General features: G+C 37.0%; 1 protein-coding gene across 7 annotated transcripts in view; it reads left to right on the top strand.

Annotated features, from left to right (window-relative positions):
• Nucleotides 1–25178, top strand: part of TTC3 (tetratricopeptide repeat domain 3) — a 145168-nt gene that overhangs the window by 9799 nt on the left and 110191 nt on the right. For 6 of the 7 annotated variants that reach the window (XM_027875435.1, XM_027875436.1, XM_027875438.1 and 3 more), the window contains exons 5-9: nucleotides 170–257; nucleotides 2980–3033; nucleotides 6244–6364; nucleotides 16017–16102; nucleotides 25064–25158. In XM_027875435.1, coding sequence (XP_027731236.1) covers nucleotides 170–257; nucleotides 2980–3033; nucleotides 6244–6364; nucleotides 16017–16102; nucleotides 25064–25158 — 444 coding nt within the window. The remainder of the gene's footprint in view (nucleotides 1–169; nucleotides 258–2979; nucleotides 3034–6243; nucleotides 6365–16016; nucleotides 16103–25063; nucleotides 25159–25178) is intronic. The other variant, XM_027875434.1, reaches the window with a different exon arrangement.

Here is a 25178-nt window from a genome sequence, read left to right as displayed (position 1 = left end):
TTGCTCAGTTGTGAGGATCAAATGAAATAAAGTCTATGAATCACTTTTTAAACCTTAAAATGTTAAATAAATGTCAGCTATTCCTATTTACAGTTGAATTTTAATACTAATGTTCAGAATCAGGCAATATAAAATCTTACCCATTTCTAAGACAATTTTTTTCTTCAAGCAGCTCTAGCACTTGTGAATTAAGTTTGAAGAGGCTGCAGCATATTGAATTGCTGGAAGATATCGTGGATTTGGCAAAGAAAGTTGTGGTAAGTGGCACTTTGGGGGTCCATTGCAAAGATACATAACTTGATGGGCTTTGTTAAAACTAGGTCTTTACAACCTTGTATGTCTCTGACAGTCACATCAGTCTCTTTTTCTGGATTTTTAACCAGGTTATGCCTCCTAATAATCAGTGCCCCACAGAGCTCTGATCTAGGCCCTGTTTTCTCCTTTATACTGTCTTGCTCATCAATTCCTGTGAGTTCAAGTATCATCTTTATGTAGGTGATTCTCAGATATATTTATCCAGCCATAACCTCTCTGCTGACCTCCAGTCTCACATCTCTGTCACTTAGACATTTCAAACTGGATGTCACATAAATAATCCTGAACTTAACTCCTTTAACTTTAACTTTCCTCCTTTGTTCCATACTTCCCTATATCCCAGTCTCCCAGGCTTACAACCTAGGTGTTATCCTTGGCTATCCCTCACCTCCTACCATGGCTACTTTCGCCCGTCCTGTCCCCCCTGCTCCCTCAATCTATTGCAAAGTCCTGTTGATTTTCCTTTTGCAACATTTCTTGACTATGCCCCCTTCTCTCCTCTGACAGAGCTTCCACCCTGGTTCAGGTCTTCATGACTTCATGCCAGGACTATTGCATTTAGCTTTCTTTTTAGTCTTCCTGTCTCAAGACTTAAGTGCTACATTCAACATGGGGCCTTTTAAGATAGTTCCTGCTGCTTGTTTCTTTTCCTCAAAATGACGTATTTTCTATTTATACATGTATTTATACATTTTTTCCTGGCTAAATTATAAGCCTCATTTTAGGGTAGGACCCTCTTTTGTAGGCTAGCACATAACACAGTGTTTTACAAATAGTAGATACTTACTTTATTGTTGTACGGTTAGATCTGACTCTTTGTGACCCTGTTTGGGATTTTCTTGGCAAAGATACTAGAGTGGTTTGCCATTTTTTTCTCCAGCTCATTTGACAGATGAGGAAACTGAGGCAAACAGGGATAAGTGACATGTCCAGGGTCACACAGCTAGTAAGTGTCTGAGACTGGATTTCAACTCATGAAGATGAGTCTTCCTGATTTCACTCTATCCGTTGTGCCAGCTAGCTGCTTAGTTAACAGTTACTGATTGGTCATACTTGGGTGGATAAATTGGCAATTTTTCTCGTTAAGTTACCTGTTCCTTTCATATTTAATACTTTTTCCATCTGTGATGTAATTTGGAGTAGACCTGCCACTAACTATCTTTGTACCCATGAGAAGGTCCAATATGTCACTTCTCTGGGGCTTTTGTCTCCTCATCTCATAACATTAGAGGTTGGATTAAGTTTTGCTTAAGGTCCCTTTCAGCTCCAAAATTCTGTGATTATACTAATGTTATGAAAATGTTATTTAAGTTTAAAATTTAAAAAGTTTACCAAAAAAAGGATATTTGGATATGTTTAATGATTTACTGACTGTTGACCTCTCAGTAATAGCAAATGTTGCATCACAGAGCAAGAAGACATTCCAAGACGTCATCAAGTCTAGCCCCTTTCCTTCAGGATTATAAAAGTTTACATATAATTGTATTTCTGTCATCCTAAGAATTAGTGCTCTCACATGATTGTAAATTTATTGTTTGAGGTGTTTGGGAGAGAAACTAGAGTATTAAGAACCAAAGAATTTATAAAGTAGCATTGCCCATAGGCTTTTCCATAAACATCCACAACATAGAGGTGTTTCTGGGTCTGTTTCCAAAAATTATAGTGTGGTATCTGAAAAAAAAAATCTCTTTTTCTACCTCAGAGTAGTTTGTTTATAAAAATCCTTGATGTAGAGGTGTCAAAACTCCTGATTGTGGCCTGAACTAGATTAAAATGTAATTAGGAAATGTTTAAGAAAGTAAAAAATACAATACAAGATATCTAATGTTAATTTGTGGTATTCTAAGTCAGTAGTGGTGAGTTTGACACCACTAGTATAGATTAACATAATTAAAGCCCGCACAGCTAGGTGGTGCACTGGATAGAGTGCCATACCTGGAGTCAGGAAGACTCATGTTCCCAAGTTCAAATCTGAACTCAGACACTTTACTAGCTTTGTGACCTTGGGGAAATCACTTAACCCTGTTTGCCCCAGTTTCCTCATCTGTCAAATGAGCTGGAGAAGGAAATAGCAAACCACACCAGTATCTTTGCCAAAAAAGAAAAAAAAAATCCAACCCACATGAGGTCATGAAGAGTTGGACATGATTAAACCAAAGCCCCAGGGAAGTGCAGAACAACAGTTAAAAGTTTTAGAAACAATTTCAGTTTTTGTGTTAAATCTAGGAAGGCTCCATGGTATAGTTCCTCATAATACCTTCTTCTGATAATCCTTTACAATATTTTAGATAAGCCAGGGTATTATTAACAAAAGTCCAGAAGATGGTGAATTTCAGGAAATAATTTTTTGTGATGTTAGCGAGGGGTTAAGGAAAAGTACGAGTTAAAAAAAGTACTTTTTTTGTTATAACTGATTGATTTTGTCATTAAAACACTTTAAGATAAATTCTGAATTGTAATGTTGTGGTTCCTTGGGCATGAAGGTATTTTGCATGATTTACTAATAATCATACTGTTTTTCGAAGGCTTTGTGAGATTACCAGCTTAATACAGAATGTTAAAGCGTTTTTGTTTTGTTTTGTTTTGTGTTTGAAAATAAAAATAAAATTTAGTTAAATGGAAAAACTTCCACTTATGATTCTAATTTTTTTTTTTATTTTGCAGGATGATCAGTTCTTTATCGGTGGTATATTGAGAATTGGTTATAAGATAGAAAATGTAAGTGTTAAACATTACATCAGTTACCATCCTCTCTGTATGATAGTACTATTCTCCTCGTGGATTGTGGTTTATTAACAGGATCACTCTCCCCATTTCAGAAAAGTTGCAATTTGAGGAAAACAAATCTTTGAATAGGCCCATTTACCTTAAGTAGTATGATACTGTTTGCAACAATCCTTTTTCCATCAAGTAAAGTATACATATTTTGCAAGGTTTGTTTTTTTCAGTAACATTAAGCAGATAAAAATAGTACAGCTGGTAGTTTTTATTTGACATAAAATCTGACAATTTACAGTTTTTTTTATGGTTAATAAGTCAGCATGTAATAGAATGTACAGACAGTTAAGAAATCTTTAATAATGGCAGATGATGAAATAAAAAGGCAAAGAAACAAAAATCTTTATTGTTTGTTGAGTATACTTACAGGAGTTAGCTTGTTCCTTCCTGGAAAAAATCCTTACATCGTTCACTGATAATACTTTCAGATACTTGAAAGGCCCACCCGTATTGCATAGAAAAATATCAGAGTTTCTTTTGGTTTATATCTTCTCATTTCCCAGCACTCTTTTGCCCTCAGACATTCAGGCCCATCTTAGAAGTGCTGGTGTTTGAACTCATTTCCTTTCTTCTTGTATATTGAGGGCAGTGGACAGAGTGCTTGACCCTAAGCCAAGAGGGCCTGATACTGAACCACTGTCGCCAGCTTCCTTAACTTTTTGGTGCTTTAGTTTCTTCACTGTAAAATGGGGATAGTGGCCATAATGTTTACCCGATAGGATTGCTGTAAAGTCCAAATGATGTAAAGTGCTTTTTCAATTTTAAAACCACAGTATCATTGTGTTGCCACATTGGTGAAAGTTACTGCACCCCTTCTTCCCCTGTTCCTCCACCTAGTTTACCCAACTTGAATTTATTGTAGTCTTACCTGATATCCAACTCTGAACTTTCCCAGATTGGCTATCAGGAATAACTCAAAATACCTTGCCACTGACGAGATAAGTATTTTGTTGAAAGTCTCAGTTCATTTGATCTGTCTGCATTCATTCAGAGAGTAAGGACCAAAGCAAAAGAAAAATCACAGTTCATTTTTATAACATAATGCCATGGTAATAACAATTGGCTTTTTAGTTTAACTGATGCCTTTTGTCTTTTATACTCCAATAATTTTCCAATATAACTTGTCTCCGTCTCCAAAGCCCTTGGAGAGGACTTATAAAAAAGAAACACAACTAAGCAAAAATTAGCATCACAGCACCCTCATATGTCAGAATATACAACATTTATCATCCATAATGTCCTTTTCTTCTCTACTTTCTCTTCCTTCTTCTTCAAGGAAAGAAGTATATTTAATCATTTCTCCTCTGAAATCAATGTTGATTGAATTGCTGAATTGAGCTATCCTTCAGTATTTGTGTTTATATTATTGTAGTCATTGTATCTGTTGTTTTCCTTATTTTGCTTTCTTTACATCAGTTCGTGGAAGCCTCATATTTCTTTGAAGTCATAATATACATAATAAGGCATTGCAATATTACATTGCATTCACATATCATACTTTGTTCATTTTCTGATGATGGGCACCCACTTTTCCAGTGTTTACGATGAAAAGTGCTTTTAAAAGAAAAGCTAACATTTATATAGCTTTTAAGGCTTGCAGAAATCTTTAACTATCTTGTTTGAGCCTCATACCCTGTGAGGTAGTTACCATAAGTATAATTGCCCCTCTTATACAGGGAAGTCTCACTAAAAGAGGTGAAAGGACTTGTTCATTGTGTCAAGGGTAGTAAGGGGCAGGATTTAAATCCAAATATTCCTTATTTCAAGTCCAGTGCTCATTCTATTATAAACTCTAACATATATTCTCTTATATAATATTCTAAAATGTACATATTTATATATTAATTTATAATATTTTTAATAGTTCCTATACTGCCCTTCCCTTCCTGTTTTTAAATGTAGAAAACCTGAAAATTTCACTCCTGGAGTTATTTCTATTATCATAGGATCATAGTTTTAAAGTTGCAAGAACCTTAAAGTCAATTATTTCAACCTTTCCCCCCCCCTCCTCATTTTACTGATGGGAAAATTGATTACCCCAGTGGCCAAGTCATACAGGTAATAAGGGGTTCAGCTGGCATTTGAATCAATTCTGACTCAAAATCCAGCATTCTTTCCACTATATTACAGTGCTTCTCAAAGTAATAGTCATTTCTGTCTCTAGACTATGTAAACTTTAGCAAAGTCAGTCATACTGAATTTGTTTATCTAGCCATTTCTCTCCTTGTTTCTTATTCTCTGGATCTGGCATTTTCCACTGACTAGAAGAAACTGAGTTCTATAACCAGTATTTATAGAACTATAAAATACATAATGTTTCTAGTATAGTCCATTCAAGCACCTAGATTCTGGGTTGGTCCTAAGTCTGGAAGTAGTGGTTCACATGAGAATTTAGACCATTCTCTCTCCCATCACCATTAATATTTTCTATTTTCCTCTTGTTATTGTAAGAAAATTTGAAACCCAAAGATTCCTATGACCAGGCCAGCCACATAGTAGCCTAGTCACCAAGCCAATCCAGATATACCACAAAATCCAGACCAGAAATACCAAGTCTGGCATTCTCTTGGAATGCGCCATCTTGAATTTTAAGAGCATCGACTGATGACGATCCCTGATCTGTCTATTGATGCAGTACCCGTAGCTGGGCTTGGCAGCTCCTGATGTCATGTGTGTCTATGCTGGCATGCTAAATAATTTTTATTTTTATGGCCTTTGTGTTAAAGAACAAATACCCTAAAATGAAAACACACATTCATTGGTTGGGTACTTAATAAACATTGGTTGAATGGATGGCAAAGTGCTACACAGAAAAGCATTAAAATGTCATTCTTCATCCTGGTTACCCTAGTTACTGGTGACTGGCTTTCCCTCTAAAGTTATCTTCTTTCTGCTTTGTTTATATTTTGCATATACCAATGTACAGGTTCATTCTTGTCTGTAGTGGCTATCTCCCCTGTTAGATTATAGCATCCTTGAAGGCTGAGACAATTTTCCCTTTCTTATTTTTTATTTTTTTGTTCCCCTAGCAGTTAGCACAGTGCTTGGTACTTAGTAAGTACTTAATAAATGCTTAATGATTAATAGATTAATTGAGTCATCAGATGTTGGAGAAATTTATTTAAAAAATTTTCCCTGTGTTTGTAACAGAAAATCTTGGCAATTGAGGAGGCTTTCAACTGGGTGAAATATACAGGGGAATTCAGAGTTCTGCGTAAATTGGAGAGGGCTGAAAATTGTTGGCCTATGCTAAGTATTTTCTTTACTGAATGTAAGTATGAGTATTTCGAGCTGTTGCTTTTAGTTTTTTAAAGTAGTATTTGGGGGAGAATGTCTGTGTTTTAGTTCTTTTTCAGTACTTATTCATTATTGATACCTTCTAAATTTTTGGTGATTTATTTTTTCTCACAGTTTATGAGAGTGACGGTATGTGACTGCAATTTTTGTTTTTAGTTGATATCTTTCTGTGTTTATTTTTTCTGTATTTCCTTACTTTAACTTTTCTGAGTGTGCAATTTTTTTTAATTCTACTAAATGAGTTTCATAAACTATTTTATATGTGATAACTGACGAAAAAGCAGAAACTGGAGTTAAGTCTTCTTGTACACAGGAACAAAGGAATGCCAACAGAAAACAAGTCAGAGTAACTTTCATGAGCCAAAAAAGGTTTCTATGAAGAACCTAGAATTTTTACATGTGATGCAGCTGTTTTATGTATCACTCATCTAGAAATGTAGTGGAGCCAGTTTTAACTGGCTTATCACAGTTAATTGTTAAATTTTCAGTGAGCATTCATACCTTAGAAATTGGCAAATGCCACAAATCTTGATTTATTGTTTTGTTGATTGTCTAGACTTAGGAAAATAACGGAGAAAATGTTAATAATGCTGATTACACTTAAAAAACATAAACCCTTTGCCCTCTCCCCCCAAAGTGCTAGTTGTTAAATATTTACTAGCACACCACTGAGCATATCCTATATAAAATTGTGTCTTTTACCATTGTTTTGTAATGTTATTAATAGAATATAATTCAACCACACTATAATGTTGCAAAATCTCATGGTAACATTGTTCAATTACCCTTTTATAACATTATTCCTATGGAATTAACTGCCCCTCTAACATTGTCCTGGGCTAGGCCTGGCTCATTCCAGTCTGGAGATTCAGGCTTCAGATTGGAACTGAATGAGACTGAATGTTTCATAATGAGATTGAATGTGAAATAACATTTAACAGAAAGAAGTGTCCTCAGTAATAGCATGGAAAGGATATTTAGCAAAGACAGCATTGGTTTAGTTGGGCACAGCTCCCCTTGCCTCTGTATTTGTCATAATGGTGAACAGAAGGGCATGTTAACAGGCATGGCAGTGGGAAATTTGTCAAACTTGAGGAATGCCTACTAATGACCACTGAGAAGCCGCATCAATACTTCAAGCATTTAGTAGATTCTTGAACCAATTTATTCTCGAAGATGGTTTCATTCCTTTTAAGGAAAACTAGCCTGTGTGGAAGACACCTTAGGCCATGAATAGTGAATTTCTAGCTGAGCAATAGAAGCTGTTGCCTTGGGTGCTAACCAGATTAGTAGTAGACACTGCTTCTACTCTATCCCTGGGTGGAAAGGTTGTAAAAATTTTCTAGGGGACTTTACACCACTTCAATAACCTGTTAATCAACCAATGCAAGCCAGTCCTATCTTCAAAGATGGAGAAAAGCCTGGTATAGGTAATACTAGGGAAGGGGAAAAAATGGCTCCTTAAGGAACCAAGACCAGAAATCCCAGGCTTTGTTCCCCTACTTCAGAAGGACTTTATCTTGGATCTTAACAATTAGGTCCATGGTAAGGTTGATGTCAGAGGCAGTTCACAGGGGATCATCGTATGTAAATTAGAGATGAAGATTAGGAGCAGCATCTGGAACATGAGGGCCACAGTGCAGATGATGACGCTTGTGGCACAGTCATTGATCCTCATCGTGTTGTCTCCTTCCAACAATTCTACTTCTTGGTTCCCATGACTTCCCTAGTAAGGAGGTAAAGGAGGTGTCTGAACTTTCCTTGGAAGAAGGAGACCTGCCAATTGAAAGGACCTAAGCCATTTGATTAAGCCATATAGAGTTGTCTGAGGAGGTAGGGACCTTGAAGATCCAAGTGAATGAATAGGAAATGGAATAAAGAAGGGCTGGAGAGAGTCCACCAGCACTATGTCTAAAAGCAGTCTGTCCTCATCAGATAAGTTTTCCTGAAGGCTGGATTGAAGAAACTGTTGGACAGGAGAACTCTCCTTCCTCCTAGGGTGGTACCAGTTCACCTTGGACACAGCTTCTCAGTTGAGACACCCATCCCTGGGAATCTTGTTGCTGAAGTTGTTGTCTCAAGAGTCCAATCCAGGATTCAACACTTTAAGCTGCCTGAGAATGATAAAGGAAATGGAAAATCCACTGGATATGATGGCAGCAGATCTAAACTTAGACCTCCTTTGCAGTGAAATGGGTACCTTGCAATGGTGGAAAAGGGCTTAGAAGGAAAGATATGTTCCATGAGAATTCTGTTGCTGTGGTGGTACACTTGATTAGCACCATAGTACCATATCCTAAGTTGGTATCAGTTGCAATAAAGGTAAACCTCTTGCCCTGAGATGGAGGAAAAGGGTCAATATAAGCAATTTGCCAGTTGGAAGCAAGTTAAGAATCAGATGGGATCATCCAATACTGATCTTTTAGACGTAGTAGCTTGGATTGGTACAAAGAGAGTTGGGCAGAATTAACTACCTCATCTTTAGGGAGATGATGGAGTCTTGTGCCCACTGCACCATGACAACATTGTCCCATTGTCCTGATTGGAAGTAGGGGTATCCCTCAACTTCTGACATTCTAGCAAGTGTATCAGTCTGCTTGGTCAGGTTAGCAAAGAATCTATGTCTGTGGTGTATGCGACATGCAAGGGAAGACATCAGCAGAATTCCTCCATTGGTCCTGATTCCAAAGAGGAAAGCCTTTGATCATCCAGTTCTTTCTGGCCCCAGACCACCTTCATGGACACTACTCAGGAATCAGCGTAGAAGATGATCTTATCTTCTTAGTCATGTACCTTGTAGCTCAACTCATGGGGAAGATTTGCCAGGAACCCATCTCTCAGAAATTTTTCTCTTAATGGACTGATGATGGCTATGGTCCAATTGCATGTACCTTTTTTTATATTGGACAAAGCTGGCAAAGAAGCCAGACAAATTAGCACTCCTCAAGAGTTAAATCTCTGTGGATTAGGGCTGGGAGGGGGAGCTATTGGGTATTAGGGCTGTGAGACAACCTGTACTACATCTAGAATTGTCTAGGTTCTTTTCATCTACTTTATTCCCCAAAATTCCAGCTTGAACTGGACCCTGAATTTTGCACAAGAAAAGATTGTGGCTCATACCAACAAGGACTTCTTGATTCTGGCCTCATTTAGTGTGTTCAGTATTCTGTTGTTAGTGTATTGGTGAACTTCATTGCCCATAAATACAGCCTCATCAGAATGGGGCGGTAGCAAGGAGAGAGTTCAGGCAGCTCTGAGGAAAGGTGGTGATAGAAAATGGGACTCTTTTCCAGGTGAAGGTGTACTGCTCCTGATTAGTTTCAGCCACAGGAATGGTATAAAAAGGCATTAGCAAGGTCACTAGCCCTATATCACTCATCTGGGGCCTGTCCACCACATCGATGAGGACAGGAATGGCCATGGTTTAACATAGTTTAAGCAATAACAACTTTGTTCAGCTCCCTGTATTCTACTGTAAACTGTCAGATGCCATCCTCTTTCCTCACCAACCACTTAGGGCAAAGAGAGTTTTTGTTGAAAAATACTCTGATCTCCTACACTAGGAAATAAATGACTTTCATCCCTCCCTGGACCCAAAAGGTTTCCATTTGGCCTTGAGGTGGTCATAAACTGCTATGTAAATACCTGTCCCCAGTAGGATAAGATTCATATAGCTTCCTTCAGTTGCCTGATATCTGGTCACTCCCCTCTTGATTCTGTTTTCCGTTCATGGTCTTACCAGGGAATCCTTCAAGCCTTGTGTCAGCCTGGGATCCAATCTTTACCCCAGAACCTTCTCCATTGCTTTATAACATATCCCTAGACAAGACCTGCTTCCCACTGCTGCCGCTAAGCCTTCTCTTCAAACTACCTTCATCTACTTCTACCCTCTGTGAGATGGGCCTCTTAGACTTCAATAGGTCATAGCATCACCACTTGCCTAGAGTTTGAGGGAGGCCCTTCCTTGAACAGTAAATTACCTGTGTTCCTCAGGTATTCCATAGATTTTTCCTGGACTCATTCTTCAATGATTAGTTTACTCCCATACCAAGAGTTCTGAATCCCAGGCTACCAGTGTACAAACTTCGTTCCCCATTTCTAGCTGTCCACTCCCTTCCTTTTTTCACCTCCCCCAAATAGTGTTCCCCTCTAAATTGGTCCTCTACTGTGCTCTGTGGAATGCTTGCTAAATTAACAAACTTGCTTTCATATTAAACATTTTCTTTTCCATTCCCTCCATCTTCTGATACTCACCTGAGACCGGGCTCCCTTCTGATGACGCTGCATCCCTGGCCACCTCCCTTTCTAGTACCCCTTGATTCACTGGTTGAGGTGGGGGATTTAGATTTCTTCTTGCTTGCTACTGCTACCCTTAGATCTTCCTCTATGAATATTATTTAGCCATCCCTTCTCCTTCAAGGTCCACACCATTTAAATTTGGCTCCCCACTTAGATCTGGTGGCTGTTATTTATACCCTCAGTGCATTCTCCTTCCTTCATCAGTGAAGGATGAAGTGGCTCAAAGTCCACTGCAAGTCTTGCCCTCATACTAGGAGACTTCAACATATATATTGATACTCCCTCACATACCCTAATTTCCAAGTTCTCAATCTATTCAATTCTAATAACATTCTACTTCAGCTACACACAGAGATAATCATAAGTTTGACCTTGCCATCACCCACAAGTATTACACTTCCTTGTTAACGAACTTTGAAATTCCTTTATCTTGTCATAATCTTTTATTATTCCATCTTTTCCTGTCTTTTATAACCCTAACCCTGTTCTTTATCCTCACCATAACCCCACCTCCCTTCTTTTCTTTCCTGTACTGGTTATATGCTTTCTTCCCTTCCCTATCTTGATCCCTTGATGAATCAGTTCAACTTTACACTCAAATCCTTTATCCCCTTGTCTTTCACCGTGCCCAGCACCAATCTAACTGATCTCTTTGCCACAAGACTTTTCTCATTTTAATCCATTCTCCACACAGCTGTTAGAGGGATTTTCCTAAAATATAGGTCTGATCATGTTGCCTCCCCTGGTCAATAAAATGTATTAGGTCCTTATAACTCTAGTATTAAATATAAAGACCTTTTAAGGCATTTAAAGCCTTCACCTCTGGCCCCATCATAACTTTCTAGTCTGTACAGTTTAATTACTTTCACATACTCTGTGATCTAGCTCTGCTGGCCTGCGTAATGTTCCTTATAATTAGCACTCCATAATCTATGCCCATGCCTTTCTTTTTAAACATTTTTGTTTTTTGTCACATTTTGAGTTCCAAGCTGCCTCCTTTCCTCCCTCCCTCCCTCTCTCCCAACCCCTCACTAGAGAAGGCAGATATATATATATATAGATATATGTGAAACACATATGTTTCACAGATATATATGTGAAGCCGTACAATACATCCATGTATCACTTCTTTCTCTGGAGGTGGGTAGTATCTTCCTTCGTAAGTCTTTTGAAGTTGATTTAAATATTCATATTACTCAGAATAGCTTAGTCGTTCACAATTATTCGAATGTTATTGCTGTTACTGCTTACAATGTTCTATTGGTTCTGCTCATTTCACTCTTCATTATTTCTTGCATTTCATTATTTCTAAAATCAACCCACTTGTCATTTCTTACAGCACAGTAGTATTCTATCATGATCATATACCACAACTTATTCAGCCATTCCCCATTTTATAGGAATCCCCTCGTTTTCTGGTTCTTTACCACCACAAAGAGAGCTGCTATAAATATTTTAGAACAATAGGTTCTTTTCCTTTTTCCTTGATCACCTTGGTAAATAGACCTAATAGTGGATTGCTCAGTCAAAGGGTATACACACCATGCCTTTTCAGTAGGTGTCCCCCATACCTGGAATGGTGTTCCTTCCATTTTCCCTTCCCTGCCACTGCTTGTGTCTTCCCTTTGAGATTCCCTCTGAAGTAGAAGTAGTAGGTGGCCAGTGGGTAAGAGTGCTGGACTTGGAGTCAGGAAGACTTGAGATTAAATCCAGCCTCAGACACTTACTAGCTGTGTGACCCTAGGCAAGTCATTTAACCACTGTCTACCTCAGTTTCCTCAACTGTAAAATGGGAATAATAACAACAACTTCCTCACAGGGTTGTTGTGAGGATCAGTTGCAATAACATTTGTAAATGCTTGGCAAAGTGCCTGGCACATAGCACTTTATACATGCCAGCTATTAATATTATTACCTTCCATTTACTCTCCTTCTCTCTTGTCTATCTATCTATTGATATTTTATTTACATAGTTATGTGTGTATTGTCTCTTATATTAAAATGTGAGCTCATTGAGGGCAGGGACCAAATGTTTTCCTCTTTACCCCCACACAGTGTTTAGTGCTTAATAAATTCTTGACTGATTGACTGTTCTGCTTTCCATGGAAACTCTTATGTCCTGATGGACTGGTTGGTTGTCTTTTTTTTTTTTAATGCAGTTGGGGTTAAGTGACTTGCCCAGGGTCACACAGCTAGTGTGTGTCAAGTGATTGGTCTGAGGCCAGATTTGAACTCAGGTCCTCTTGAGTTCAGGGCTGGTGCTCTATCCACTGCGCCACCTAGCTGCCCCCTGTTGGGTGTCTTCTTATGTGGTAGTAACATGGTCACTTCTGTCCAACAGCTCCTTATATGTAAATGGGGGCTTTGGAGGATATTTAAGGCCTGGGTGTGGCTGGAAGTCCCTTACTGTCCTAGGAACAAATGTCACAGTATGGTATTGCAAGCATTCCCATAGTGTGGTCATTGATTTTTTCCTTTACTCAATGTTTCAGGTGCCACAGCCAAACTTCTTCATAGTTAAAGGTATTGTTATGCTCTGCCCTCTGAGCTAGGTAGCAGAATCCCTCTATGGAATCTGTTCGCATGGAGAGATGCTTGGTGTTAGGATGTCAGGAGCCATAGTTGGATGGTGTAGAGCCAGTCCACCAAACCTGTCTTTTTAGGAATCTTACCCCCTCATTGCTCACCTCTTCTGGGAAACTGACTATAGTAGAAATAGAGCCCATTGTGCTTTGTTATAAGCACGTGAGGGAATTGAAGGGATTAGGATTGCAAGTGGTTAATTGTGGGAATTGAGTGAACTACACTGACTCCCATCATTGTGTCTCAATTCTACGCTCTCAGTTCCATTTCTGTTCAATTATGGGTCTAGTAAAATTTCTGTCTTGTGAAAAAACTTTATTCAATTACGGGAATTGAGAGAAAACCTTACTGTATTGTTTGAACCTAACCCTGTGTGTCTGGGAAGGGATCTGGTCCTGCTTTGTTAGGAAATTGTCATGCATTGCTTAATAAATCAATATGTTCTTGTTTGCTCAGTCGTTTTATCTTTCACTTGCCACACAAGTATGCACAGCTCTCCATCTTAGCTACCTCAAGCAGCTAGGTGACAGAGTGGATAGAGTGCTGGGCCTGGAATCAGGAAGATCAGAGTTCAAATTCAGACACTGATACTTACTAGCTCTATGACCCTGGGAAGTCACTTAACCTATGTTTGCCTCAGTTTCTTTATTGGCAAAATAAGGATGAATAATAGCATCTACCTCAGGGTTGTTGTGAGGATAAAATGAGATACTATTTGAAAAACATTTAGTATCGTGCCTGGCACATAGTAAATGCTGTATAAATGCTAACTATTATTATTAGTATTAACTAAAAGGGAGAAAGAGCAGTCCTCATCAGATACCTAATTTATAGTTCAATGATTTTGTGAAAGTGAGTGTTGTTTGAGGTGGCCAAGGTGATGTGTGACTGAGAGGAGCTTTATGTCGGCCCCGTTAGTCCATGCCCTTTCCAACCATTTTTTTAGTAACTCCTCAGGTTGTTGTTTACACTTCTACAACATCCATATTTATTGGTAATGAAAGTTGGTCTACTGTCTGACAGTTATTATTACCCCAAGGGTAATAATAGAGTAAGCCCAGGACATGCTTACCATTGAGATGGGTTCCCAGTTCTCATTCTCACCCCTATTCACGTTCTCTTTCCTTATGCTGTATTTTCCTGACCTCAGTGGATGTCTATTTAATTTTCATTTTCCTTATGGTAGGTAGCAATCTAGCTTTTTCTACATCTGTTAGCAGTAATCAGAGAATGTTAACCCTGATGATACAGTACTTTTATTCTCCTTGTCAAATTCCTTAAAGACCCAATCAACCCAAAGCCCCTTCCTACCTCATTGTATGTGGCAGTGGGATACTTCGTTTCTGAATCACATCACCCAGTCACCCAAGGCTCCTTTATTGCCCTTTTCCTGCTTCAGCCACAAAGTCATTCCAAACCAGTCCTGCACTAAGTTTTCTGGGCTGGGCTTTACTTCAGGCCAGTTTGGAGGTTCAGGCTTAGTATTAGAACTAAATGAGACATATTACATATCACACTTAACAAAAGGAGGTTTACAATAACGTGGAAAGGATATTCAATACAAGTACTGCATTGATGGGGCAGCTACAGCTAGGTGGCTCAGTGGATAGAGCACCGGCCCTGGAGTCAAGAGGACCTGAGTTCAACTGCGGCCTCATATACATGATACTCACTAGTTGTGTGACCCTGGAAAGTCACTTAACCCCAATCGCCTCACCAAAAAAAAAAAAAAGTACAGCATTGGTTCATTTGGGAACAGTTCCTCTCCCATTTGTAATGATGAAGCACCCAGTCAGAAGGGAGTTTTTAACATTGCCATGGGAAGACCATCAAGCTCAAAGAGCCCCATATATACATTAGTTGGATTTTTTTGCTGTACATGACTGTAAAGCTATGTAATTGGTTTGAGCCTTAGTCACTTGGACCAGTTAAGTATTGAGAAAGGTTTCATTGCCTTTTCAAAGAAAAAATTCGCCTCTGTGACAGGGACCTACCGGTTTTTTTTTAGGCCAGGCATTTGAATTTATAGCTGTGAAATGGGGCTCACTGTCAGGTGTCCCAACCAGATTAGTACTAGTAGGTTGTTCTTTATACAGTTATGGGTAACTTTATGTTTTTATAGAACCAGTTAATGATATTAGGTGGAATTATGTCTGTATCATGAAGCACTTTCCAGGGTGGATAGAGCTCTTCCAAATGTTAGCTTTGTTTTTGTTGTATATTCAGTCTGTGGAACCATGAGTAAAGATTTTAGTTTTTAGAATAAACAGTGACCAGTGATTTTCTGTCTTCACTGGGAACAAAGAAAAGTACATTATACTTTTGATGGTGTTGTGCTGAATGAAGAAAACAGACTGAAGACTTGAGGCTTTTGGTTGGGGGGGTGTTAACGAGTCCATTTTAGCAAACTGGTATTTCTGTATGTTATTAAGTGTTGATCAAGAATTGTTATTAATATCTGCTTTTAAAGTTTCATTTCATTGGAGAAATCTGGCAATAAAGGCTTTTTTCAGTTTATCATGATATTGTTATTTTGTATTTTGAAGAGTGAATTCATACTGTTTAACTTAACCATGTGAATTGAAACTGAAAATATTACTAAAATGCAGACTTATTTTTTCCCATTTTGATTTAGGTATAATTAGACTCCTTTGTTAACAATGAAAGGAATTTTGTTGTATCTTTACAATCCTTTTTTCTATTTGATTTTTTACAAAGTTGTTTTTTTTTTTATCTCTAAATAGACAAGTACCATATAACCAAAGTTGTACTAGAAGACTGCAATTTAGTTGAAGAATTTGAATATCAGAACTGTGCTGCCTGTATCAAGGTAGGAATAATATTTACTACTTGGTGTTTTTTAAAATTTTCTTGGTGGAATGTATGACACCCAAATGGACTTATCAGTCAAACAGTAAGTACTTATTAAGTGCCCATTATTCAAGGTGCTGAGCTCGGGGATACAAAGACAAACAATCTCTACCCTTGAGGAGCTTACAGTCTAGTGGTGAGAGAAATGTACTTATGTAGAAATATATACAAAATAAATGCAAGATAACCTTGGAGTTGGGGGTAAGGCACCATCACTTCTGGGGTCATGGAAAGCCTTCATGAAGATGCTGGATTGATCTGAATTTTGAAGGAACCCAGGATTCCAAGAGTCAGAGTTGAGAAGGAAGGTGCATTCCTGGCCTGGAGAAACAGCCACTACAAAGTCATGGAGATGGAATTGAAAAACAGTTAGAGAAAGTCCGGTTTTCCTGGACTACCATATATTTGGAGGGGAGTAATATATAATAAGTCTAGAAAATTAAGTTTGGGCTAGGTTGTAAAAAGCTTTAAATACCAAACAAAGAAGTTTATATTTTATTCTAGAGGAGTTTATTGAATAAGTTGATGTTGTGTTTTGATGTTGTGTTTAGACTTAGAAGAAAATCCCTTTGGGGGTTCTATGGAGGATGGATTAGAATGAGGAAAAACTTAAGGCAGGCTAGCCAGTTAAAAGACTATTGCAAAAGTCTAGGCCAGAGATGATAGAAGTCTTAATTTAGGCTGAGGACTGTGAGTGGAAAGAAGACGATATATGTAAGAGATTCTGGGAGAGGTAGAAACAAGACTTGGCAACTAACTGGGTATGTGGAATTTGTGGGAGTCAGAATTCAAAGGTGACACTGAAGTTGTGTCCTAGATCAGTCTAATTCAAATACAAACTGGGCCTCATATTGACTTGGAAAATCACAAATTAATATCATTTATGTTATATTGTATTTTTATGTATTTTGTTAAACATTTCCCAATAACATTGTAATCTGGTTGGACCACAGGCCCTGGATTTGAAATCTCTGCCCTAGACAGAAGTAGGGAAAGTTGGAATGGGGTAGATTTGAGGGAAAAGATAATGAGTTCTGTTTTGGATGTGTTGGGTTTGAGATGCCTGTGGAAAAGTTCTAATACTTTATTTTTTTGTCTGTCTGTCTGTTGAGACTGGATCTTCCTGTCTCATCAGGCTGTAAGTGCAGTAGCCACTCATGGTCTGATACTTTTGATAGGCAGATTAGAAGTTTTGATCTACTCCCTTTCTGACCTTGAAAGTGCTCATTAGACATCCTGGTGATGGTCCCTCTACTGTTGGGGTGCAGGACTAATCAACTGATTGCTGGCAATAAGATCTAATCAGTTTTAGCCTTGTTGTAACTTAGAACTCACAAGCTCAAGCAGTTTACCATCCTGAGTCTCTACATAGGAGTTACAGGTGTGTACTACCTTACCCATCTTGACATCCCAGTTCTATATATTCATGAGGTGATTGGTTATTAGGCAAAAAAATTCAGGAGAGAGACTAGGATTGCATAGATTGGTCATCTGCATTGAGATGATAAATGAACCCATGGAGCTAATGAGGTTATCAAATGAAATGATACAGAGGAATATCAGGCTTCTGGACAGAGCCGTGAGGTCTATGTATAGTCAGGGTATTGGATATGGAAGATGATCCAGCAAAGGAGACTGAGAAGAACTTGTCGGTAGAAGGAGAATCAAGAAGAAAAATGTCTTGAAAACTCAGAGAGGAGAAGGTCTAGAAGACAGGGTGGTTGACACTGTCAGATGCTGCAGTGGGGTTAAGGAAAATGAGTATTGAGAATTTAGAACAGATGATTTTATATGTAATTCTGGAGTTAACAGGGAGCCACTATAGTTTATTGAGTAGGAGGGTGACATGGTCAGACATACATTTCTGACAATCTCTTTGATAGTTGAGTGGAGGGTGGGCTGTAGTGAGGAGAGACTTTTGCAAGGGAGACCAATTAGCAGACTGTTGCAATAATCCAGGCATGAGATGATGAAGGCCTATACCAGGGTAATGGTAGTAGGAAGAGAAAAGGGATTTTATTCCAGAGATGTTATGAAGGTTAAATGGACAAGCTCTTACTAGCATTTCTAATACAATATTAAATAGTAATCGTGATAGTGAACACCCTTGCTTTACCCCTGAGCTTATTGGAAAGGCTTCTAGCTTATCCCTATCATAGATAATACTTGCTTTTGGCTTCAGATAGATACTTCTTATCATTTAAATAAAAACTCCTTTTATCTCTATGATTTCTAGTGTTTTTAATAAAATTGGGTGTTATAATCTGTCAAAAGCTTTTTCTGCATCTATTGATAGTAATATAATTTTTGTTGTTATTGATATGGACAGTTATGCTTACAGTTTTCCTAATATTAAACCAGCCCTATAGTCCTAATATATATCCAGCCAGGTCATGGTATATGATCTTTGTGATATATTGCTATAATCTCCTTGTTGGTATTTTATTTAAAAAGTTTGCATCCGTATTCACTAGGAAATTGTTCTATACTTTTCTTTCTTGGTTTTTGCTCTCCTTGACCATATTTGTGTCATAGGCGTTGTTTAATAGTGTTCTTGTTCATTTGTGTCCTTCAGTCATTTCAGTTGTGTCCTTCTCTTTGTGAACCCATTTTGGGATTTTCTTGGTAAAGATACTAGAGTAGTTTGCCATTTCATTCTCCAGCTCGTTTTTAAGTGACTTGCCCAGAGTCATACAGCTAGTAAGTATTTGAGGCCAGATTTGAACTTATGAAAAGGGAGTCTTACATTGTGCCACCAAGCTGCAGTTTAGTAGTACTCCTTCTTTACTTACTTTTCCAAGCAATTACATATTTTGTAGTTAATTGTTCTTTAAATGTTTCCTAGATTTCCTTTTAAATCCATCTGGTTCAGGATTTTTTTTTCTTAGGGAGTTCATTTATGGGTCATTTAATTTCTTTCTCTAAGGTAGGGTTATTTAAGTATTTTATTTCTCCTGTTAATTTGGGCAGTTTTTATTTTATTTTATTTTATTTTTTTAGGCAATTGGGGTTAAGTGACTTGCCCAGGGTCACACAGCTAGTAAGTATCAAGTGTTTGGTCTGAGGCTGGTTTTGAACTCAGATCCTTCTGACTCCAGGGCTCATGTGCTATCCACTGTGCCACCTAGCTGTCCCAGCAATTTATATTTTTAAAAAATATATTTAATCATTTCATTTAGATCATCAGTTTTACTGACATGTAGTTTGGCAACATAACTTCCTTTAATTTCATCTTCATTGGTTATATATTCACCCTTTTCAAGGACAAGTAATTTGGTTTTCTTCTTTTTTTTAAGAATCAATTTAGCCAGTGGTTTATCTAATTTTTTTTTCATAAAACCAGCTCCTAGTTTTATTTATTAGTTCGTTGGGTTTTTTATTTTTTTTATTTTAATTAATTTATTTTGAATTATCAACAATCACTTCCATATGCTTTTGAGTTTTGAATTTTCCTCCCCCTCCTTTCCCACCTCCCTCCCCAAGACAGTGCTCAATCTGATATAGGCTATACATACACATTCCTATTAAACATATTTTCACATTAGTGATGTTTAAGAGTTAGAACCAATAGGACGAACTACCAGAAATAGGAAACAAAACACAACAGAAGAAAAAAAATAGCAAATAGTATGCTTCGATCTGCATTCAACCTCCGTAGTTTTTTCTTCATATGTGGATAGCATTTTCCGTCATGAGGCCTTTGGAGATGGCTTAGATCCTTTTATTACTTTCAGCTTTATTAATCTCTACTTTGAATTTTTAGGATTTCTATCTTGTTAATTAATTGGGGATTTTGAATTTGTTCTTTTTCATTTTTTTTAAGATTTGCGTGCCCAATTTGTTGATATGTTTCTCTCTCTTTTATTGTTAAAAGTGTTTAGAGATAAAAATATTTCTTTGTGTACTTCTTTGAGTGCATCCCACAAATTTTGTTATGTTATCACATTGTTGTCATCTTTAATCAGATTTTTGAATGTTTCTATGATTTGTTCCTTAAACTCACTCATTCTTTAGGATTAGATTATTTAGATTCCAGTTAAGTTTTAATTTGTGTGCAGAGGCCATTTGTTGAATGTAATTTTTATTGCATTATGGTCTGAAAAGGCTGCATTTGATCATTCTGCTTTTCTGCATTTATTAGTAAGGTTTTTATGTCCCGGTTTATGGTCAGTTTTTTTGTGAAGGTGCTGTGTACAATTGGGGAAAAAAAAGGTGTACTCCTTTCTATTCCTATTCAGTATTCTCAAGAGATCTATCATATCTATTTATTCTAAAATTCTATCCATCCCTTAATGTCTTTCTTCATTTTATGGTTAGAGTTATCTAGGTCTGAAAGGGGAAATTTGAGGTCCCCTGCTAGTAAAGTTTTACTGTCTTTATTCCTCCTGTAATTCATTTAACTTTTCTTTTAAGAACTTGGATTCTATGCCATTTGGTGTAGATATGTTTAGTGTTGATATTACTTCATTCATTGTCTGTGGTATCTTTTAACAAAATGGAGTTACCCTGAATATCTTTTTAAATTAGGTCTACCTTGGCTTTAACTTTGTCTGAGATCCTGATTCCTTATCTTGCCTTCCTCAGCTGAAGCATAATAGATTCTACTCCAGCCCCTTATTTTAACTTTATGTGTGTTTTTCTGTTTCCAGTGTGTCTCAACATATTGTTAGATTCTGTCTTCTAATCCATTCTGCTATCAGTTTCAGTTTTATGATGAGTTCATCCCATTTACAGTACAGTTATGATTGCTGTGTATTTCCCTCCATTCTATTCCTTTATCTTTCTCTTTTTCTGCCCTGTCACTTCTTCAAAAATCTGTTTAGCTTTTGATTACTTCCTCCCTTAATCTATGCTCCCACTTAGCACCACCTACTCCCCTTTCTCCTATCCCATTTCCCTCCTACATGTTCTTTGGATAGGATGAATTTTTTCTGTGTGTGTTTATGTGTGTGTGTGTATATATACATACATATAATTTTTTTCTTTGAATCAGTTGAGGTGAAAGTGAGGCTCAAACATTGCCTGCTCATCTCCTTCCCCCATCCGAATTTTCTGCTTTATTGTAAAAATTTCCTCATGTACTTTGCGAGATAATTTTCTCCGTTCTTCATCTCACTTCTCCCCTTTTCCTGCTTTTCATCCTTTCATTCTTTTTTTGAGATCATCTCATCATAATTACAGTCACATACCCTCTGTCCATAAAGACTCCTTCTTACTGGCCTAATGATAAAATTCTTAGGAGTTGCATGTATCATCTTCCCAGGTAAGAATATAAACATTTTGATATCAAATCTCTTATGGTTTCTCTTTCATGTTTGCCTTTTTATGCTTCTTTTGAGTCTCATATATGAATGTCAAATTTTCTGTGCAGCTTTGGTCTTTTCATCAAGAATGCTTTAAAAGTCCTCTATTTGATCCAATGTCCGTTTTTCTTTCTGTAATACAGATTATACTAAATTTTGCTGAGTAGCCTGTTGTTGGTAATAATTCTAGCTCCTTTGCCTTCTAGAATGTAATCTTCCAAACCCTCTGCTCATTATTAGTGGTAGCTGCTAAATTTTGTGTGATCCCAACTGTGGCTCCATGTTATTTGAATAGTTTCTTTGGAGCTACTTGATGTATTTTCTCCTTAACCTGGGAGCTCTGGAATTTGGTTGTAATATTCTTGGGAGGTCTCTTTCAGGTGGTGATCAATGAATTCTTTCCATTTCTTCTTTGCCCTTTGGTTCTGTGATATCTGTGCGGTTTTTCTATATAATTTCTTGAAATATTGTGTCTAGATTTCTTTCCTTGGTTGTGGCTTTCAGATAATCCAGTAATTCTTAAATTATCTCTTACTCAATCTGTTTTCCAGGTCTGTTCTTTTTCTGACAAGATATTTTGCGTTGTCTTCTATTTTTTGATTATTTGACTTTTTTCTTGTTTCTTGATGTGTCATGGAGTCATTAGCTTTCACTTGATCAATTCTAATTCTTTTCTTCTTTTTTTTACATTTTCTTTCTTTTTTGTTACATTTTAATTTGTGAGCATTCTCCCTCCCTAACCCGCACTAGAGAAGGCCACCATTTGACACAAATAGATAGCTAGATACAGATAGGTGAAAGCACTTGATGTACATGCTTATTTATCAGTTCTTTTTCTGGAGATGGATAGCACCTTCTTTCATTGGTCCTTTGTAGTTGATTTGAATATTCATAATACTCAAAATAGCTTGATTGTTCACAGTTATTCTTCAAACAGTATTGCTTACTATATACAATGTTCTCTTGGTTTTGCTCATTTCACAGTTCGTTATTTCATGCAAATGTTTCCATGTTTTTCCAAAATCAACCTCTGCATCATTTCTTAAAGCACAGTAATATTCCATCATGATCATGTATCATAACTTGTTTATTTTTTTATTTTTATTTTGTTAAAATTTTAATTAATTTATTTTTAGTTTTCAGCAATCACTTCTATAAGCTTTTGAGTTTTAAATTTTCTCCCCCTCCCTCCCCTCTACCTTTCCTAAGCTAGCGTGCAATCTGATAGAGGCTCTACATATACATTCATTTTACACATATTTTCACATTAGTCATGTTGTAAAGAAGAATTAGGATCAATGGGAGGAACCAAAGAAGAAACAAAACAACAATAAAAAAAGAGAGAGCAGATAGTATGCTTCCATCTGCGTTCAGACTCCATAGTTCTTTTTCTGGATGTGGATAGCATTTTCTAGCATGAGTCTTTTGGAGTTGTCTTAGACTTTTGCATTGCTGAGAAGAGCCAAGTCTATAATTACTATAATCATTTGCTACTCTGTATTGCGTGTCTACTCTGTGCCACTGCTTTGCATTCTATTTCTTAGCCAATACCACATAATTTTGATAATAATTATTGCCTTAAAATATAAAGTAAGATCTAGTACTGCTTAATCTCCTTCTTTTACATTTTTTCATTAATTCTTTTGATATCCTTGACCTTTTATTTTTCCAAATAATTTTATTATTTTTTTTAGCTCTGTAAAATAAGTTTTTCGCAATTTAATTGGGATGGCATTGAGTAAGTAGATTAGTTTAGGTAGAATTGTCATTTTTATTATATTGGCCTTGCCCACCCACAAACAATTAATATTTCTCTGATTATTTAAATCTGACTTTATATGTATAAAAAGTATCTTATAATTGTGTTCATTTAGTTTGTGTGTTTGTCTTAGCAAGTATACTCCCAAGTGTTTTATGCTGTCTATGGTTATTTTAAATGGGGTATCTCTTACTATTTCTTGTTTCAGGGTTTTGTTGGTGATGTATAGAAATGTTGATGATTTATGTGGGTTTATTTTATATCCTGATACTTTCCTAAAATTATTAATTGTTTCAACTATCTTTTTAGTTAAATCTTTAGAATTTTCCTAATATATCATCATATAGTCTCCAAAACTCATCATTAAATTTTTTCTAGATATTTATTTTTATTGTGTGGTTTTTTTGTTTTTTAAAATGTGTTTCTTATAAACAATACTAATGAAGTTTTTTTTGTTTTTGTTTTTTTTTGTATTTTGGTGAGGCAGTTGGAGTTATTTTCTATTTGACTTCTTTTCTATTTGACTTTAAATTAAAACTTGGTGCTGTGATATTATGGGACCAACTTTGTTCCCAAAGGAAAGATATGACAGTATATCTCTTTCCTTTCTTTGTAGAGATGGGAGACTATGAGTCTGGAACATTACATATTGTTGAGAGTGTCATTGATATGGTTCATCTTTTCCAGTACTATGTCAATTTGTTGATCATTGGATAGTTATACCATATTTAGAGTATTTATAGTTAGGGTGAGGGGCAGCATGGCATAGCTGGCCTTGGACTAGGAAGATCTGCATTCAGCCTTCACTTCCTTTTTTTTTTTTCTTGTTTAAGTGAGGCAATCGGGGTTAAGTGACTTGCCCAAGGTCACACAGCTAGTACGTGTCAAGTGTTTGGTCTGAGGCCGGATTTGAACTCGGGTCCTCCTGACTTCAGGGCCAGTGCTCTATCCACTGCGCCACCTAGCTGCCCCTAGGCTTCACTTCCAAAACATACTGGTTTATATACCTCTTGGCAAGTTACTTAACCTCTCAGTGCCCTGGACTACAATGGTAGAGAAAGTTTCTTCAGCCAGGAGTTCTCTGCATCATTGAAGTTATAGATCTATTCCCAACTCCCTTAGGTTAATGTCTGTAGATGGTTCAAAAACGGTGGTGTTGTTGTTTTTAGCATCTTTTGCTTATTTTTTTCCCATTTCATCATTCTTTCCTTTTAGAAGCAAGCGAATTGAAGTCAACTTTATATTCTTCATTTCATAAATGTGTGTGTGTGTGTGTATGTGTGTGTATGTATATGAGTTGTGTTCAAGTCTTCCTGACCCCGTTTGGGGTTTTCGTGGAAAGATACTGGAGTGTTTTGCCATTTCCTTCTCTACCTCGTTTTACAGATGAGGAAACTGAGGCAAACAGGGTTAAATGACTTGCCCAGAGTCACACAGCTAGTATCTAAGTCCAGATCTGAATTCAAGTCTTCTTGACTCCAGGGCCAGTACTGTATCCACTGTGCCACCTAGCTACCCCATTTTCATGAATGACAATTTTATGAATTGCTGTGGCCAAAAATTCCATCATTTTGTGGCTAACCATTATTGATGTCTCTTTATATTTGATTAGCCCTCAGACAACAGATTTAGACTTTTGCTGGGACCATGCTCATATACTTTACAACTTGGCCAAACCTATCTGCCTCGTATTTATGAGACCATAATATCAAGAACTTTTTTTATCCATATATGTAAAAATCTAGTCAGGGTCTGGTATATTTATAAGAAAGCAAAAATTCAACATATATATTGATGTTATGTTCCCTCTTTAAATTATGTATTTATTTTTGAGTATATTTTCTTTTTGGTCTTGCAGGAAGGTGAAATTATGAAAACAAGAGGAAATGAAGAATTCTCAGAGGAGAGGTTTGATACTGCTATCACATATTATACCAGAGCAATTGAATTTAGGTAAGGAGTACTTTTTATGA

Source organism: Vombatus ursinus, unplaced genomic scaffold (genome assembly GCF_900497805.2).
Source record: "Vombatus ursinus unplaced genomic scaffold, bare-nosed wombat genome assembly UNPS02014809.1, whole genome shotgun sequence".
Lineage (NCBI taxonomy): Eukaryota > Metazoa > Chordata > Mammalia > Diprotodontia > Vombatidae > Vombatus > Vombatus ursinus.
Note: the sequence above shows the minus strand (reverse complement) of the source record. Positions and strands in the feature narration are given on the sequence as shown.